Here is an 18,576-nt window from a genome sequence, read left to right as displayed (position 1 = left end):
TTTTTTTTTAATTTCAATAGGTTTTTAGGAAACAGTTCGTATTTGGTTACATGAATAAGTTCTTTAGTGGTGATTTCTGAGATTTTGGTGTACTCATCGCCTGAACAGTGTACACTGTACCCAATGTGTAGACTTTTATCCCTCACTGCCCTTCCACTCTTTCCCCTGAGTCCCCAAAGTCCATTGTATCATTCTTATGTCTTTGCATCCTCATAGCATAGCTCCCACTTATGAGTGAGAACATATGATGTTTGGTTTTCCATTCCTGAGTTACTTCCCTTAGAATAATGGTCACCATTTCTATCCAGGTTGCTGCAAATGCCATTATTTTGTTCCTTTTTATGGCTAAGTAGTATTCCATGGTATGTATATATATACCACATTTTCTTTGTCCACTCATTGATTGATGGGCATTTGGGCTGGTTCCATATTTTTGCAATGCGAATTGTGCTGCTATAAACATGTGTGTGCAAGTATCTTTTTTTGTATAATGACTTATTTTCCTCTGAGTGGATACCCAGGAGTGGGATTGTTGGATCAAATGGTAGATCTACTTTTACTTCTTTGAGGAATCTCCACACTGTTTTCAATGGTGGTTGTATTAGTTTACATTCCCATCAACAATGTAAAAGTGTTCCCTTTTCACCACATCCGTGTTAACATCTATTTTTTTTATTTTTTTGATTATGGCCATTCTTGCAGGAGTAAGGTGGTATCTCATTTTGGTATTGATTTGCATTTCCCTGATCATTAGTGATGTTGAGCTTTTTTTTATGTGTTTGTTGGCCATTTGTATATCTTCTTTTGATAACTGTCTATTCATGTCCTTAACTCACTTTTTGATGAGACTGTTTTTTTCTTGCTGATATGTTTGAGTTCCTTGTAGCTTTTGTTGGATGTCTAGATTGTGAAGATTTTTTCCCACTCTGTGGGTTGTCTGTTTACTCTGCTGGTTATTTCTTCTGCTGTGCAGAAACTTTTTAGTTTAATTAAGTCCCATCTATTTATCTCTGTTTTTGTTGCATTTGTTTTTGGGTTCTTGGTCATGAAGTCTTTGCTTAAGCCAATGTCTAGAAAGGTTTTTCCAATGTTATGTCCTAGAATTCTTATGGTTTCAGGTCTTAGAATTAAGTCTTTGATCTATGTTGAGTTGATTTTTGTTTAAGGGGATAGATGAGGATCCAGTTTCATTCTTTTACACGTGGCTTGCCAATTATCCCAGCACCATTTGTTAAATAGGGTGTCCTTTACCCACTTTATATTTTTGTTTGCTTTGTCAAAAATTGGCTGACAGTAAACATTTGGCTTTATTTCTGGGTTCTGGGTTCTGGATTCTCTATTCAGTTCCATTGGTCCATATGTTTTTATACCAGTACCATGCTGTTTTGGCAACTGTGGCCTTGTAGTATAGTTTGAAGTTGAGTAATGTAATGCCTCTGGATTTGTTCTTTTCGCTTAGTCTTGCTTTGGTTATGTGGGCTCTTTTTGGGGTCCATATGAATTTTAGGATTGTTTTTTCTGGTTCTGTGAAGAATGATGGTGGTAATTTGATGGGAATTGCATTTAATTTGTAGATTGCTTTTGGCTGTGTGGTCATTTTTCACAATATTGATTCTGCTCATTCATGAGAATGGGATGTGTTTCTATTTCTTTGTGTCAATCTATGATTTCTTTCAGCAATGTTTTGTAGTTTTCCTTGTAGCAGGCTTTCACCTCCTTGGTTGAGTATATTCCTAAATTTTTTTTTGTAGCTGTTTTAAAAGGGGTTGAGTTCTTGATTGGATTCTCAGCTTGAAAACTGTTGGTGTATAGCAGGGCTACTGATTTGCGTATATTAATTTTGTATCCTGAAACTTTGCTGAATTCATTTACCAGTTCTAGGAACTTTTTGTATGAGCCTTTAGGGTTTCCTAGGTATGTGATCATGTCATCAGCAAACAGTGACAGTTTAACTTCCTCTTTACTGATTTGTATGGCCTTTATTTCTTTCTTTTGTCTGATTTCTCTGGCTAGGACTTCTAGTACTGTGTTGAATAGAAGTGGTGAAAGTGGGCATCTTTGTCTTGTTCCAGTTCTCAGGGGGAATGCTTTCAACTTTTCCCCATTCAGTACAATGTTGGCTGTGGGTTTGTCATAGACGCTTTTATTAAATTAATGAACGACCTTCTATGCTAATTTTACTTAGGGTTTTAATCATAAAGGGATGCTGGATTTCATCAAATGCTTTTTCTGCATCTATTCAGATGATCATGTAATTTTTGTTTTTAATTCTGTTTATGTGGTGTATCACATTTATTGATTTGTGAATGTTAAACCATCCCTGCATTCCTTGTATGAAACCCACTTGATCATGGTGGATTATCTTTTTGATATGCTGTTGGATTCAGTTAAGTAGTATTTTGTTTAGGATTTTTGTATCTATGTTAATCAGGGATATTGGTCTGTAGTTTCTTTTTATGTTATATCCTTTTCTGGTTTGGGTATTATGGTGATACTGGCTTCATAGAATAATTTAGGGGGGATATTCTTTTTCTGTATCTTTTGGAATAGATATCAATAGGATTGGTACCAATTCTTCTTTGAATGTCTGATACAATTTAGCTGTGTATCTATCTGGTCCTGGCCTTTTTTTCTTGGTAACTTTTTAATTACCATTTCAATCTTGCTGCTTGTTATTGGTCTGTTCAGAGTTTCTGTTTCTTCTTAGTTTAATCTAGGAGGGTTGTATATTTCCAGAAATTTATCCATCTCCTCTAGGTTTTCTAGTTTATGCACATAAAAGTGTTCATAGTAGCCTTAAATGGTCTTTTGTATTTCTGTGGGATTGGTTGTAATATCTCCTGTTTCATTTCTAATTGCACTTATTTAGATCTTCTCTCTTCTTTTCTTAGTTAGTCTCACTAATGGTCTATCAATTTTATTTATCTTTTCAAAGAACCAGCTTTCTGTTTATCTTTTGTATTTTTTTTTTCAATTTCATTTAGTTCTGCTCTGATCTTGGTTATTTCTTTTCTTCTTCTAGATGTGGGTTTGGTTCCTGTCTTTCTATCTTCTTGAGATGTGACTTTAGATTGTCTATTTGTGCTCTCAGATGTTTTGATGTAGACATTTGATGCTATGAACTTTTCTCTTAGCACCACTTTGCTGTATCCCAGAGGTTTTGATAGGTTGTGTCACTATTATCATTCAGTGTAAATATTTTTTTAGTTTTCATATTGATTTCATTGTTTATTCAGTAATCATTCAGGGGTAGGTTATTTAGTTTCCATGTATTTGCATGGTTTTCAGGGTTTCTTTTGGAGTTGAGTTCCAATTTTATTTCACTGTGCTCTGAGAGAGTACTTGCTATGATTTTGAGTTTCTTAAATTTGTTGAGACTTGTTTTATGGCCTATCATATGGTCTCTCTTGGAGAATGCCCCTGTGCTGATGAGTAGAATGTATATTCTGCAGTTGTTGGGTAGAATGTTCTGTAAATAACTGTTCTGTAAATATTCGTTCTGTAAATATCCGTTTTGTCCATTTGTTCTAGGATATAGTTCTTTGTTGACTTTCTGTCTTGAAGACCTGTCTGCTGTCTGTGGAATATTGAAGTCCGCGACTATTATTGTGTTGCTGTCCATCTCATTTCTTAGGTCTAGTAGAAATTGTTTTATAAATTTGGGACTTCCAGTGTTAGGTGCATGTATATTTAGGATCGTGATGTTTTCCTATTGGGCTAGTCATTTTATCATTATATATGTCCTTCTTTGTCTTTTTTAACTGCTGCTGCTTTAAAGTTTGTTTTGTCTAATATAAGAACAGCTACTCCTGCTTGCTTTTGGTGTCTATTTGCATGAAATATTTTTTTCCACCCCTTTACCTTAAGTTTATGTGAGTCCTTATGTGTCAGGTGAGTCTCTTGAAGACAGCAGATACTTGTTAGGGAATTCTCATCCATTCTGCCATTCTGTATCTTTTAAGTGGAGCATTTAGGCCATTTACATTCAATGTTAATATTAAGACGTGAAGTACTATTCTGTTTATCATGCTATTTGTTGCCTGAATACCTTGGGTTTTTTTTCATAGTGTTGTTGTTTTATAGGTCCTGTGAGATTTATGCTTTAAGGAGATTCTATTTTGGTGTATTTCGAGGATTTGTTTCAAGATTTAGAGGTTAAAAAAAATTTAGAGCTCCTTTTAGCCATTCTTTTAGTGATGGCTTGGTAGTGGCAAATTCAGTGTTTATTTTTCTGAAAAACACCATCTTTCTTTCATTTATGCAGCTTAGTTTCACTGGACACAAAATTCTTGGCTGATAATTGTTTTATTTAAGGAGGCTAAAGAGAACCCCAATCCCTTCTAGCTTGTAGGATTTCTGCTGAGAAATCTGCTGTTAATCTGATAGGTTTTCCTTTATAGGTTATCTGATGCTTTTGCCTCACAGCTCTTCATCTTGACTTTAGATAACCTGATGACTATCAGGTGCCTAGGCGACGATCTTTTTGTGATGAATTTCCCATGTGTTTTTTGAGCTTCTTGTATTTGGATGTCTAGATCTCTAGCAAGGCTAGGAAAGTTTTTCTCTATTATTCTCTCAAATATGTTTTCCACTCTCTTAGATTTCTCTTCTCCCTCGGGAACACCAATTATTTTTAGGTTTGGTCATTTAATATAATCCCAAATTTTCTTGGAGGCCTTGTTCATTTTTTAAAATTGTTTTTCTTTGTCTTTGTCAGATTGGGTTAATTTGAAAGCCTTGATTTCGAGCTCTGAAGTTTTTTTCTTCTACTTGTTTGATTCTATTGTGAGACTTTCCAGTGCATTTTGTAATTCTCTAAGTGTGTCCTTCATTTCCAGAAGTTGTAATTTTTTTTATGCTGTCTATTTCACTGGAGATTTTTCCATTCATATCCTGTATCATTTTTTTTATTTCTTTAAGTTGGACTTAACCTTCCTCTGGTGCCTCCTTGATTGGCTCAATAGTCAACCTTCTGAATTCTTTTTCTGGCAATTCAGAGGTTTCCTCTTGATCTTGACCCATTGCTGGTAAGCCAGTATGTTCTTTTGGAGGTATTAAAGAACCTTGTTTTGTTATATTACCAGAATTGTTTTTTCTGGTTCCTTCTTATTTGGGTAGACTATGTCAGAGAGAAGGTCTAGGACTCAAGGGCTGCTGTTAAGATTCTTTGTCTAATGGGGTGCTCTCTTGGTATGGTGCTCTCCCGTTTCCCCTAGGGATGGGGCTTCCTGAGAGCTGAAGTGATTGTTATTTTTCTTCTGAATCTAGCCTCCCAGTGGAGCTACTGGGCTCCAGGCTGGTACTGGGAGTGTCTGCAAAGAGTTCTGTGATTTGACCCATCTTCAGATCTCTCAGCTGTGGACACCATACCAGCACCTGCTCTGGTGGAGGTAGCAGGAGCGTGAAGTGGACTCTGTGAGCGTCCTTGGTTGTATTTTTGTTAAGTGCGCTGGTTTTGTTTTGGTTGTCCTCAAGCCAGGAGGTGGTGCTTTCAATAGCACATCAGCTGCAGTAGCATAGGGAGGATCAGGCAGTGGGTGGGGCCATAGAGTTCCCAAGAGATTATGTCCTTAGTCTTCAGCTACCAGGGTCAGTAGATAATGACCATCAAGTGGGGACAGAGTTAGGTGTGTCTGAGCTCAGACTCTCCTTGGGTGGGGTTTGCTGTGGCTGCTGTTGGGGGTAGGGTTGCAGTTTCCAGGCCAATGGAGTTATATCCCAGGGGTGTTATGGCTGCCTCTGCTGAGTCACACAGGTCACCAGGAAAGTGGTGGAAAGCCAGCAGCCACAGACCTCACCAACTCCCACACAGTCCACAGCCCAAAAGGCCAGTCTCATTCCCACTGTGCCCCGCCAACAGCACCAAGTTTATTTCCAGGTAGCCTATGAGCAGGGCTAAGAACTTGCCCCAGGCTACAAGCCTTCCTGCTGAGAAAGCAAGCTGACTCACAGAGCCTGCAGTGGCAATCCACTCCTTCAAAGGGTCTGTGGATTTTCTCTGCTTTCCTGGTATGTTCCTATGGTAGTTCTTGGAGCAAAAGTTCATGATGTGGGTCTCCACATGCTGCTCTGTCTGTCTGAGTGGCAGCTGCAAGTTAGTCCTGCCTCCTATCCACCATTTTCCCCCTTTACTCTCAGCAGGTTCATTTTCTAACTTTCTTTCATAGAGAGTCAGTGGCTACTTAGTAGGGGTTCTGGCCTGGCAGGCTAGTGCTAGGGTGTGTCTTGGTCAGGTTGGGTGTTTACATAATTTTGGAATGTATAGAAAGATACAGAAGATGAATACAGGGACCACTAAGAGTAAAACCAGAGAAAAGAATTGGTTGTTAAGACAAAAGGGAAAGCATACAATCTAAAATGGGACTCAAAACCAGGAGAGCCTGAAGAGCCAAAATAAGAATTGAAGCACAAGTGCATTAGTAAAACAGAATCCACGGATTACCGATGTGATGCAAAATATTTTCTTTCTTTAATTTTTTACTTTCTTCATTGCTTAACATTTAGTCCATAAAAGTAAGCATTTGGAGGGAACCCATCTCCTATGGCCTCCCTTTCTCTTTCATTTTCTTAACTGTGCAGTTCTCCAGGATTCTAGTTTAGTCTTGCTAGCCAAAGCCAGGGAATTGTCATTCTTGGCATCATCCTGGGAGGAGAAAGGTAAAATTCTACAAGACTCCTGCATTTCTCATAAATCCTTGAGATTCTTCAGAGTAGAGAATTTATAAGACAAGCAAACATTTCTCCTACTAATATTGCTCAGCAATTACAGCATACCTCTGGTGAATTATTATGCTAAAAGACCATTTCCCTGCCATGGATTGAGAAAGAGGAGGAAACAAAAGTAAAGGAAAGGTGGGAGAGAGCACACTCTCCCAACCATCTGTTCATTGCACTGCTTTTTATGTTTGAATTGAGATCTTGGACTTTTAGATGTCCTCTAACTCTTCAAGTTTTTGACTCTTTGCTAGAACTTCTCTGGTGTAGATGAGACCAAAGTTCTCATTGGCTTGAAGCTGCTAGTCAATCATTCTACTCTTTAGCACACAGATGTGGTCTCTTGCATGCAGAGAATTTTAAAGTGACTAGAGCCTTGTGGTCTATTCTTTTTATAGAGGAAAGTAGCATTTGATCATAGCCTCAAGGAAAGTAATTTTAGAAATGCAATGTGGCTGACTTTTTTTCCTAAATAGAAAAATTTAATCTTTTACAAAGGCAATTTTGTTTTCTTTTTATACACCTTTCCATCTTTCATCTGAATCCTTTATCTTGCCAACATCATCTCCATTCACTTTTCCACACATATCCTGTGCTTCAGCCAAGCTGAACTATTTATAGCTTCCCAAAGGCATAATGCTCGTTCATGCTTCTGCCCTGTTGCATATTCTGTTTTCTTTGCCTAGAATGCTTCTCCCTCTTTGAGTTCTTGATGGCACTCATTCCTCAAGGCTATTACATTTTTTTTCTTCACTTTCTCTTTCTGCCCACAACCTAACTTTCTGCTCTGGCCCCCTCATTTGGTTTGGTTAGTGGCTCATTCTTCTGTGTTCCCATATTGCTGAATTTGTAGCATGAGTAACATAATTTTGTAATTATACTTGCCCTTCTACGTTTTCCATTAAGTAGTCAGCTCCTTCAAAACAAGGCTGAAAGTCTAAGCACCATTGTAGCACAAACATGTTGGCCATGTTGTAAACGGTAACCAAACATTTACTATATTAGTTATCTATTGCTGTTTGTGGCCAAAAATAACAAACAGTAATTATCTCACAGGGTCAGGAAACTAGGAGGGACTTAGCGGGGTACCTCTGACTCAGGATTTCCCGGGAGGTTGTAGGCAAGCTGTTGGCTAGAACTGCAGTCTTTTCAAGACTTGACTGGGGCTGAAGGATTTGCTTCCAAGCTAACTCATGTGGCTGTTAACAAGGTTCAGCTTCTGGTGGGCTGTTGAAATGAGGGCCTCAGCTCCTTACCATGCCACATAGGCCTTTGCATGAGGTTGTTCACAATGTGGTTACTTGCTTTCCTAAGTGCAAGCGATCTGAGAAGGAGGACACACACAAGACAGAAGCCACAGTCTTTTTTTATAACCTATTCCCAGAAGTACAACTCATCTCTTCTTTTTTTTCTTTTTTATTCTATTTGAGACGGAGTCTCGCTCTGTCACCCAGGCTGGAGTGCAGTGGCGCAATCTCGGCTCACTCCAAGCTCTGCTTCCCAGGTTCACACCGTTCTCCTGGCTCAGCCTCTCGAGTAGGTGGGACTATAGGCACCTACCACCACGCCCGGCTAATTTTTTGTATTTTTGGTAGAGACGGGGTTTCACCTTGTTAGCCAGGATGGTCTCGATCTCCTGACCTTGTGATCCGCCCACCTTGGCCTCCCAAAGTGCTAGGTTTACAGGCATGAGCCACTGTGCCCGGCCTCATCTCTTCTTTGTTAGAAGCAATTCAACGAGTTCAACTCACACCCTAGGGGACAAAATTTCACAAAAGTGTGAATACCATGAGGTAGGGCTCAATTGGGACCATCCTAGAGGCTGTGTACCACACATTTCATCTGGTAAAGTTGCTGGCTAATTAAGACTTGAATATTTAACACTATTGTTGGTGATAGTAATGGAAGTTCAAGCTCAGTATATTTAAGAGAATTGTTACTTTTTAACAAACCTTCGCTAAGAGAAAGTAAAATGTGTTAATTATTTGGAATATTAACTAATTCTCTTAAATTACTGTTAAATATTAACTTCCTCAAGTGGTACATAGTGAGTACTTTCTCACTGAATATACTGAAACAGGATACTTGGGCTATTTTACTTATGATTTCTGTACTGTCTCTCCCAGAAGTGGTAGTCATATACAATCACTACAACAAAGTTACTTTAAAATGTAAAGATTTCATTGGTCTTATTTATTTATCTGTTCAATGAGCATATATTGAACACTTGCTGTGTACAAAGGACTGCCCTGGTGTTAGATATAATGCCATTTTTTGTACAAATGGTAAATTTCTAGCTTTATATTGAAAACCTTAGTTTTTAATTACACAGTAAGAATGTTCATCTATAATATGAATATGGAAATGAAAATGTATAATATAACATTCTTCTAGGTCTCTCCATAAAAGGGAAAACATTTCCATAGGAAGTACTTAAGACAGGGATCCACAAGTTATGACCAACAAACTTAATCTTGTCTACTGCTTGTTTTTTGTAAGTAAAATTTTCTTGGAATACAGACACACCCATTTGCTTATATATTTCCTGTGGCTGCCTTCTTGCTACCCAAAGAGAGTAGAGTAGTTACAACAAAGATCATGTAGCCTTACAGAGCTTACAATATTTACCATCTGGCCCTTTATAGAAAAAATTTGTCAACTCTTGACTTAATACCAAAAAATAAAAGTTGTGCTTCATGAATTGTTAGATTAGGATTTATTAAATACTTATATTTGATGATTACTTAGTGATGCAAGTGATGCACTTAGGATTTTCCATAATAAGGCATCAAGCCACCTATCTAGTTTTATTTGCTATTATGATTATATTCATATATCTGATAATAGTAATAGATAATTTTATTGAGCACTTACTATGTGTCAGGCAATGTATTCTCACACACACACACACACACACACACACACGTATCTGTACATGCCTCATTTGTCTTTGTAACACTATGTGAAAGGCACTGTTTTACAGAAGATGAAACTGAAGTTAAATATACCAAAATTTCAGCTTAGGATTTTCTGATTTCAAAGCCCAAAGTCTTTGTGTACGACTCCTCCATTTCTTAGCGTTTCCTCCATGAATATTATATTTTATTCAAACTGAACTCTATTCTACAAATGTGCCTCTTTCCCATCTCTCTACATTTGGCTCAACCTACTTCCAACTCTTGGAATGCCCTTCCCAGCCGTTTCTTCATGCCTGAATTTTACTAGTCTGTCAGAGGACTTCATCACTCCTGCCTCTTCCATGACACCTTTCTTGAATTCCTAGCCAAAAGTAATCTCAGTCCTATTCTTCAGCTGAAAAGCATCTATTGTGGTCCCTGGTATACTTAAACTGTTTGATACATGCTGGGTAATGATGTTAAAATACTAGACTGTAATGTTGCACATGAATTATTTTATAGTCGTAGAATATTTTTCTTCTAAAAGATCAAATAAACTATGAGTATTTTTTCTAAGGTTGTTATTATAGAGTAAACTGACATTCATAATGAATAATCTAATATGTAGTAAGGGAATCTGACAAGAAGTTAGTTCTCTTATTTCAGTCTGAAATTGCAAGTATATTTCGCAGTTCTCTCTAAGCAGTTTTATGTGCCTCATTTCCTTTTTATCAGCAATATTTTGTAACTGCATATATGAAATGTAGGTTGAGCATGTAAAACTGTCTTGGTCATAGGCTGCTATTTTACCAAGTCCACCGGATAGTTGGTATTTTTTGTAAATTATATTATCAAGGATATTGGGAATAAACCAGCTTCTTAAGACTCTTATATATCTTCTAGAGTATGCTTCTTATTTGGATTTTCTTTGAAAGGATCATGGAATTATTATAAAAGCCAGACCAGCTTTCTTCATGTTATTAAATACATTTGTGTTGGTTTCCATTGACACAGGTTTTGCTTTATCTACTTTATTTCTTTTATTACTTTAAAAGGATTGCATTAAGCTAAGAGCTATATAGAGAGAAATATGACTTAATGCAAAAATATAACCTAGTCTGGAAGAGTTAATGAACAATGCAAGATAGTACAAAATCAAATTATCAGTGTAATGGTGTAGCTCATGGATTCAGAAGATGAAGATACTTAGTCTTTTCTAAATAATTTAGTACTTGATTATCCACTGTCTTATACTATGTATTAAAATACTCAGAAAAAAACATTCAAGAAGCTTTTGGCTTACAGTTTGCAGCGAGTTCCCAGCATTTTCTTCTGGCTTTAGTGCAAAAGCAGTTAAGACTAGCCCTTGGAATGAATCATTCCTGTTGTGTTTAATTTTATAAGTTCAACTTAACTAGTCCGTGAGGTGCCCACACATTTGGCTAAACATTATTTGGGATGTATCTGTGAAGATGTTTTTGGATGAGATTAATATTTGAATGGCAGACTGAGTAAAGCAAATCATCCACCCTACTGTTATTGGCCTTATTCAGTAAATTGAAGACCTGAATTGAACAAACAGGCTGAGTAAAGGGGAATTTCTCCTGCCTGACGTCTTGAGCTGGAACATTGTTTTTTTCCAGGCCTTCAGACTTGGACTGAAATGTTGGCTCTTGACTTCGAGTCTGCCAACCTTTGGATTAGAATTTACATCATCAACTTCCTTGGTTCTCAGGCCTTTGGAGTTACAATGGAACTACACATAGGCTGTCCTGCACCTCCAGCTTACCAACTGCAGATCTTTGGACTTCTTAGGCTCCATTAATCATATGAGCTAATGCCTTATAGTAAATCTTTCTCTAGATAGATAGATAGATAGATAGATAGATAGATAGATAGATAGACAGACAGACAGATAGATTCTATTGGTCCTATTTCTCTGGATAACTTTGATGAATACAGTTCCTCAGAGGATCATCTCCTATTTCTGGAACTAAATTCTGTCCCTACCAATTTGAGTTAATAGCTAAAAGATACTGCTCTCAAATCTCATGCAAGTACTCTAGATGTGTTGTCTAAAAAGGATAACTATTTGTTTTCTTGTTTTCCCTCTGGGTTTCTTTGATCTTCCATATTTTATTTTAATTCTGATGGTATTTCTTTTGATAATGGAAAAGGAAGCTTATATATTGAAAACCCCTGTTATGTGCCTGAAAACATACAAGTTATTTTTCTCTTATTTTATCTGCACACATAAATGATAGAAAATGGTAGTTAATCATTTGCATTTTTACAGTTAAGAAAATTGAAATCCAGAAAGATTAAATAAATGATCTAGTGTTACACAGGCAAGTTGTTCACAGACTTCAGCATCTGGTATCAGGATATAAGTTTTGATGTTTTTAAAAATTAACATTTATTAAAAGACTAAGAGTTAGTTATATTTAAATGTATATCTTGTAACAACAAGTTGAATAATAAGCAACACAGAATTGATGATAAAACTAACAGTGGGACAGGATAGCATGAGTCAGAACCACAAATCTAGAAATGGACCCATAAAGACTTTAGATATTGGAATTATCAGATTAAAAAACCAAAGCAAATTGTACTTGCCATTTTAATACAAAAGTAAGCTTGAAAATGTTTTTAGGAACTGAAAAATACAAACTAGTGACATCATATACTTGATTGAGTAAGAACCAAATAGAAATTTTAGAACAGAAAAATCTACTAAAATTAAGAAAATGGCTTGATAGCAGCCTTGACACAGCTGAAGAAAGAATCAATAAACTAGAAAATAAATAGAAGAAACTATTAAAAATGCAACAGAGAAACAGAATGAAAAGAGAGGATAAATGGTTAAAAGAATAAAGCCTGCCTAGCATTACTTCAATAGAGTCCAAAAGGAGAGAAAGAGAGAATGGGGAGGCAATATTGGAAGTTACATGGTAGAGAATTTATGCTCCTCCTATAGTCTGTCCCATTTCTGCTGATGGCAGCTCTATCCTTTTAGTTCCTCAGACCAAAGGCCTTGGAGTCATTCTTGACTTCTCTCTTTCTCTCCCTATATCCAGCACATCAATAATTTTAAAAAATTTAATTATTTTTAAATAGACAAATACAAATTATATATACTTATTGTGTACAACAAGCTGTTTTAAAACGTATACATTGTGGAATAGCTAAATTGAACTGATTAGCATATGTATTACCTCACATACTTAGCATTTTTATTTTGTGGTGAGAACACTTAAGATCTACTCTTTTAAAGAATACAATACATTGTTATTAACTATAGTCACCATATTGTATGATAAACCTCTTGAACTTATTCCTCCTAATTGATATTTTGTGTCCCTTGACCAACATCTCCCCAGTCCCTGGTAACCACCATTCTATTCTCTGCTTCTATGAGTTCAACTTTGTTTAGATTTCATATATAAGTGAGATCGTGTGGCATTTGTCTTTCTGTGCCTGGCTTGTTTCACTTAACACAAGGTCCTCCAGGTTCATCTATACTGATAACAGAATTTCCTTCTTTTTTAAGGCAGCGTAGTATTCCACTGTATGTATATATTACATTTTCTTTCCATTTATCCATTCATCTGTTAATGGACACAAGTTAATTCCATGTCTTGGCTACTGAATAATGCTACAATAACATGGGAATGGAGATATCTCTTCTACATAATGATTCATTTCCTTTGGATATATACCCAGCAGTGGGATTGCTGGATTATGTGGTAATTCTATATTTCGTTTTTGAGGAACTCCATACTATTCTCTCTAATGGCTGTACTAATTTACCTTCCCATTAACAGTGTACAATGGTTCCCCTTTCTCCACACCCTTGCCAGCATCTGTTATTGCCTGTCTTTTTTATAAAAGCCATTTTCACTGCGGTGAGATGATATTTCACTGTAGTTCTGATTTGCATTTCTCTGATGATTAGTGTTGTTAGGGATTTTTTCATATACCTGTTGGCCAATTGTATGTCCTCTTCTGAGAAATGTCCATTCAGATCCTTTGCCCATTTTTAAATCAGGTTATTGTTTTCTCACTATGAGTTGTTTGAGTTCCATATATTTTGGATGTTAACTCCTTATGAGAGGTATGGTTTACAAATATTTTCTCCTATTTCATAAGTTGTTTCTTCACTCTGTTCATTGGTTCCTTTGCTGTGCAGAGCTTTTTAGTTTGACATAATCCCATTTGTCTATTTTTGCTCTTGCCTGTGCTTTTGAGGTCATAGCCAAAAAATCATTGCCCAAACCAATATTGTGGAGGTTTTTCTCTGTGTTTTCTTCTAATAGTTTTACCACTTCAATTTTACACTTAAGTCTTTAATTAATTAAGAAAATATTTTTTAGAGAGGGGTCTCCCTATGTTTCCCAGACTGGCCTTAAACTTCTGGGTTCAAGCAAACTTCCTGCCTCAGTTTCTCAAGTAGCTAGAAGTGCAGACATGTACCATTGCACCCAGCTTTAGTCCATTTTGAGTTAGTTTTTGTATATAGTGTGAGATGAAGGTCTAACTTTATTCTTCTGCATGTGAATATCCAGTGTCCCAATGCCATTTATTGAAGAGGCTGCCCTTTCCTCATTGTGTGTTGTTGGCACCTTTGAAATAAATTAACCAAATTATTTCTGGGATTTCTGTTCTTTTCCATTGGTTGATGTGTCTGTTTCTATGCCAGCATCAAGTTGTTTTGATTATTACAGCTTTGTAGTATATTTTGAAGTCAGGTAGTGTAATGTGCTCGGTTTTGTTCTTTTTGTTAAAGGTTGCTTTGTCTATTCAGGAGCCATCAAAAAAATTCTTGGTCTATTTCAACAATTCTGGACATTTCAACACATGTCCAGAATCTCATCACTTATCATCAACTCCAAAATGCTAACATCATGACCTCTAGCTTGGGTCTCTAGTGTTAACATATCTTCCTGCTTCGAAATATTAAATATTATACTATATAGTACTCAAAGGCATACCCTAAAGATGTATTTATGGTTGACATTTTTTTGTTTTCATTATTTATTTTTCATAGTGTCTATGTTCTACTTTTTAAGTTTCTGAAGTTGGTTCAACTATATTTTGAAGTAGAGTGTGCTCCTACCTTAACTATGCCAATCTTCTTCAGGCTCTGTTTCTATGAACCCAATCATACCTATGCATATCTTTTGCATACCTACTATGACGTGCTAACTAGCAGAAGGGTAACATGGCATCAATCTGAAATTTGAATCCTTTTCTGCCAGTAACTGACAATATAACTTTGAGATTAGTTTCTCTGTAAAATAGGGATAGTGATAGTAGAATGTATTTTGTAAGTTAATTTGGGTATTAAATGAGATTCAATAAGTAAAATCATTTAACATGGCTGTCTGCACATAATAAATGCTCAATAAAAGTTATCTATTATTATGTCACTCCCTGCTCAGTCTTCAATATTTCTCATTGCCTACAGAATTAAGTATGCTTATATTCTAATAAAACTTCCTTTCACTCATTTAAACTTATCTCCAGTTTTTTTGTAATACGAAATAACAGCTTCAACTGTGCTCTTCCTACCTTCATGCCCTAATATCTAATGTTTTGTCCCAGCTTTCTTGCCTGAAAACTGAAGCCTTTCACAGCTATCTTCTGTCCAAGCCATAGTCTGATTGCTCCCCCACCCCACCCTGTTTTTTTATCATGCTTCCTTTATCTGTTATCAATTCTCAAGTTATATTGCATTATAATTTGTTTACATGTCTGATGCCAAATTTAAGAGTATACTTTTGGGCTGGGTGCAGTGGCTCATGGCTATAATCCTAGCACTCTGGGAGGTTGAGGTGGATGGATCACTAGAGCTCAGGAGTTCAAGACCAGCCTGGGCAATATGGCAAAACCCCATTTCTACTAAAAATACAAAAAATTAGCCAGATGTGGTAATGTGCACCTCTCGTCCCAGATACCCCAGATACTCAGGAGGCTAAGGTGGGAGGATCACTTGAGCCTGGGAAGTTGAGGCTGTAGTGCCCTGAAAATCCTCAGTGCTTAACCTATTCATCCCTACCTTCCTCTAGTCCCTGGCCAGAGATTCTTCCTAGTTAATCTTTAGAACATAACATAATATTTGACTCATAGTTGCCCTAAATAAGTGTTTTTACATGTGTAGTTTTTAGATGAATGAAAGAAGGAAGGGATAGGTTGGAAAGAATCAGAGCATCTTGCTGACTAATGTTTTGTGTGTTTCAATATTGACTCATGGTTTTCTATTCTACTCGGAAGACCACCCCGTCTCTTCTGTGATGTCAATTCAAATCCCACCTTTTCTATTAAATCTTAGAAGAGTGTGCTCTGGACACTTTTAAGACTTATTTTATGAGTCATCCAAGTAATTCTATGTGTCGTACTCGAATTTTTTGTTTTATGGGCCTTTGTCTGGATTCCTCAGTGAGACTGAATTATATTTTTATATGGTAGGTAGAGTTTTATGATAATTCATCCCTTTGTGTTTTATGAGGAAAAGATGCCTTAGTAAATTACTGTATTTCACTGGGGATTGTAGAGGAACAGAGAAACTTCCTGGTCTATAAAAAATTCAGTCTCAGTCTCTTTTGCAATCAGTTCAGCTAACTGTCTAGGAAAGAAAATTATTGGGAACTAATTAAAAACAACAGAGAAGTAAACTTTTTATTTTATTATTTTTTTTTTTTGCAGATTTGAGCTTGCAGCAGTTTTCATAAAAAGCTATTGAGGTTTGCCAAATTGTTGTTAAAATAACTTTTCTATGTGTTACCAGAAGTTATTTATAGAATAATTTTCCTCCTTTTCCAAGTATTTTAAACATTCTAAAATCGTGTCTTTGATGTTATTTCGCTTTAATATGAATTTAAGAAAAAAATGTTATACATGTTGTTGATTTTCAAGTCATCTTTTGTTTATTCCCCTCCTCCTAAATACTGAACATAAGAGAAGATTAATTTAGATTCTGAAATTTTATTCATTTAGCTTTGACCACATAGGATGCTATACTTATCTAGGGGTGATAATTTTGTGTTTATCTACATCATAAAACCATTTTGCACAAATTTCGGCTTTTCATCAAGCTTCATTCACTAGGATGCTTTTCTATAGTTTGTGGGATTTCTAGGAAAAGTCATTTGAGGAGGCTTGAATTTGGGTTTTATGCATCAAGGAGATATAAAACTCCTACTTTAATAAATATAAATACTCATTTAAGAGATTATTGGGAAAGCTTTAGCCCAATCATATCATAAAATTATATTCTTTTTGTTAAGGTAAGGTTTTAGTTATTCATATAGTAGTAGCAGTCTTAAGAGCTGTGCTGGATAATCTATCATTATGAATTGAATAATAATACTCTTGTCTCAGAGCAACATTCCAGGGGGTGATAGTTACCATTTTAGAAGGAAACAAAGCATTCAAAAAACATTATCTTTAAAATATACCACTGAGCATATTCCTCATTATGATCTTGTAATTGATACCAGTTTTAAAAGTTGAAATCTCAATTTATGTTCAGAAAATTAATTTCAAGTCTTAAAAGGTAAACTGAGTGATTAGGTTCATGGCAGTTCTATTTTTATTCACAGATAATGCCTCTGAGGTAGCAATTACTACTCCAGGAACTAGTAACCATAGAAACAGCTCAACAGGCCCAACACCTGATTGTTCACCTCCATCCCCTGATACTGCCCTCAAAAATATTGTAAAAGTCATTCGACCCCAGGTAAGTGCCCAGAATGACATCATTTTCCCTATAATGTGTTTTGATTTGAATCAATGCATGTACATCACTTATATTGCCATGCCTGGACTATTTTATGTGGTATGTCAATGGATTTCTAAATTAAAAGAAGGGACTCAGAAGAGGATGTTTGCTTCCTTTGAAGTTGGTGATAAACACTGAAATCTGCATTAGTTTTTGGAAAAATGAATTGTGCCTATTATATGAAGCAGTGAGACTTAGAAAAATAGCTGTTTTACATCATTTTTCTCTCACAACATTTTAATAATTATGCTCCAATTATTGAGCTGTTACATATTTTCTGGTGTTTCCTGATCCTTTTGTCTTCATTCTTCTGGACAGTGCTGCATGGTTTGTGATTATTTCTCTGTCCTCCAACCCAAGTGATTTTTATATTTCTCTATCTTCTCTATCTTTATGGTTTCAATGAATATTGTCTGCGTTTAATATTGCTCCTTGTTTTCCTCCAGTGTTCCCAGTCCTCTAGCTAGTCTCTCTTTATCATTTTTTCTTTTTCCCATTCCTGTCTCTTTCCTGTATGGATTTCTCTCTTTTCTCCCTTCTCTTTCAGTTGGATTTTCCAGTAGGCGGTTTGCAGGCAAGCTTTAGAAATATCATTGGGACAAGCTGTTCTGTGATATTTCATTGAAAATAGCACTTATAAAGCTGTTTGCATTATATTTTTGCCAACAGATGGACCCAGAACACGAAATTGGTGGTGTTCTCAACCTGGCTCATTCTGAATGGGCCTCATAAAATCCAAGACAGGGGGACTTTGGATTCAATCAATGCCATTCATAATCTACTTAGATATAGAGTATGAATAAATCCTTTGAGCCAAATTGTAGGGCAGATGTGTCTTTTAAGACTATTTAGGTCTAAATGAGCAAGATTTGTTTAATATTTTTCCTTGTTTAACGTAAGTTATTTTAGATCATTTTTATTATAATCTTCATCCTCATTGATAAAATGGCACTTAAATTTTGGATATCCACTGCAGTTTGTAGAACACTTTAAATTGCTTCCTATATCCTTCATCAATTCAAGTGCAATTTGTGTTTCAGTGTTATAGATAACACCACTGGCACTCCAAAGGGGCTACATTGTCCAACTGATTTGGAGTTTCTTTTTTTTTTACTTTAGTATATTTGCCTCTTCCAGTCCTGCTCAGAGGTTAAAAATATCCTCATGAGGTTGTATAATTTGACA

The 18,576-nt window shown here is 36.1% G+C and overlaps 1 protein-coding gene across 6 annotated transcripts in view; it reads left to right on the top strand.

Annotated features, from left to right (window-relative positions):
• Window positions 1-18,576, top strand: part of ANKS1B (ankyrin repeat and sterile alpha motif domain containing 1B) — a 1,246,961-nt gene that overhangs the window by 514,712 nt on the left and 713,673 nt on the right. For all 6 annotated transcript variants that reach the window (XM_032170973.2, XM_032170979.2, XM_032170972.2 and 3 more), the window contains exon 11: window positions 17,213-17,349. In XM_032170973.2, coding sequence (XP_032026864.1) covers window positions 17,213-17,349 — 137 coding nt within the window. The remainder of the gene's footprint in view (window positions 1-17,212; window positions 17,350-18,576) is intronic.

This window comes from Hylobates moloch, unplaced genomic scaffold (assembly GCF_009828535.3).
Source record: "Hylobates moloch isolate HMO894 unplaced genomic scaffold, HMol_V3 SCAFFOLD_12, whole genome shotgun sequence".
NCBI classification, from domain to species: domain Eukaryota; kingdom Metazoa; phylum Chordata; class Mammalia; order Primates; family Hylobatidae; genus Hylobates; species Hylobates moloch.
This window is presented reverse-complemented; position numbering and strand designations above follow the sequence as displayed.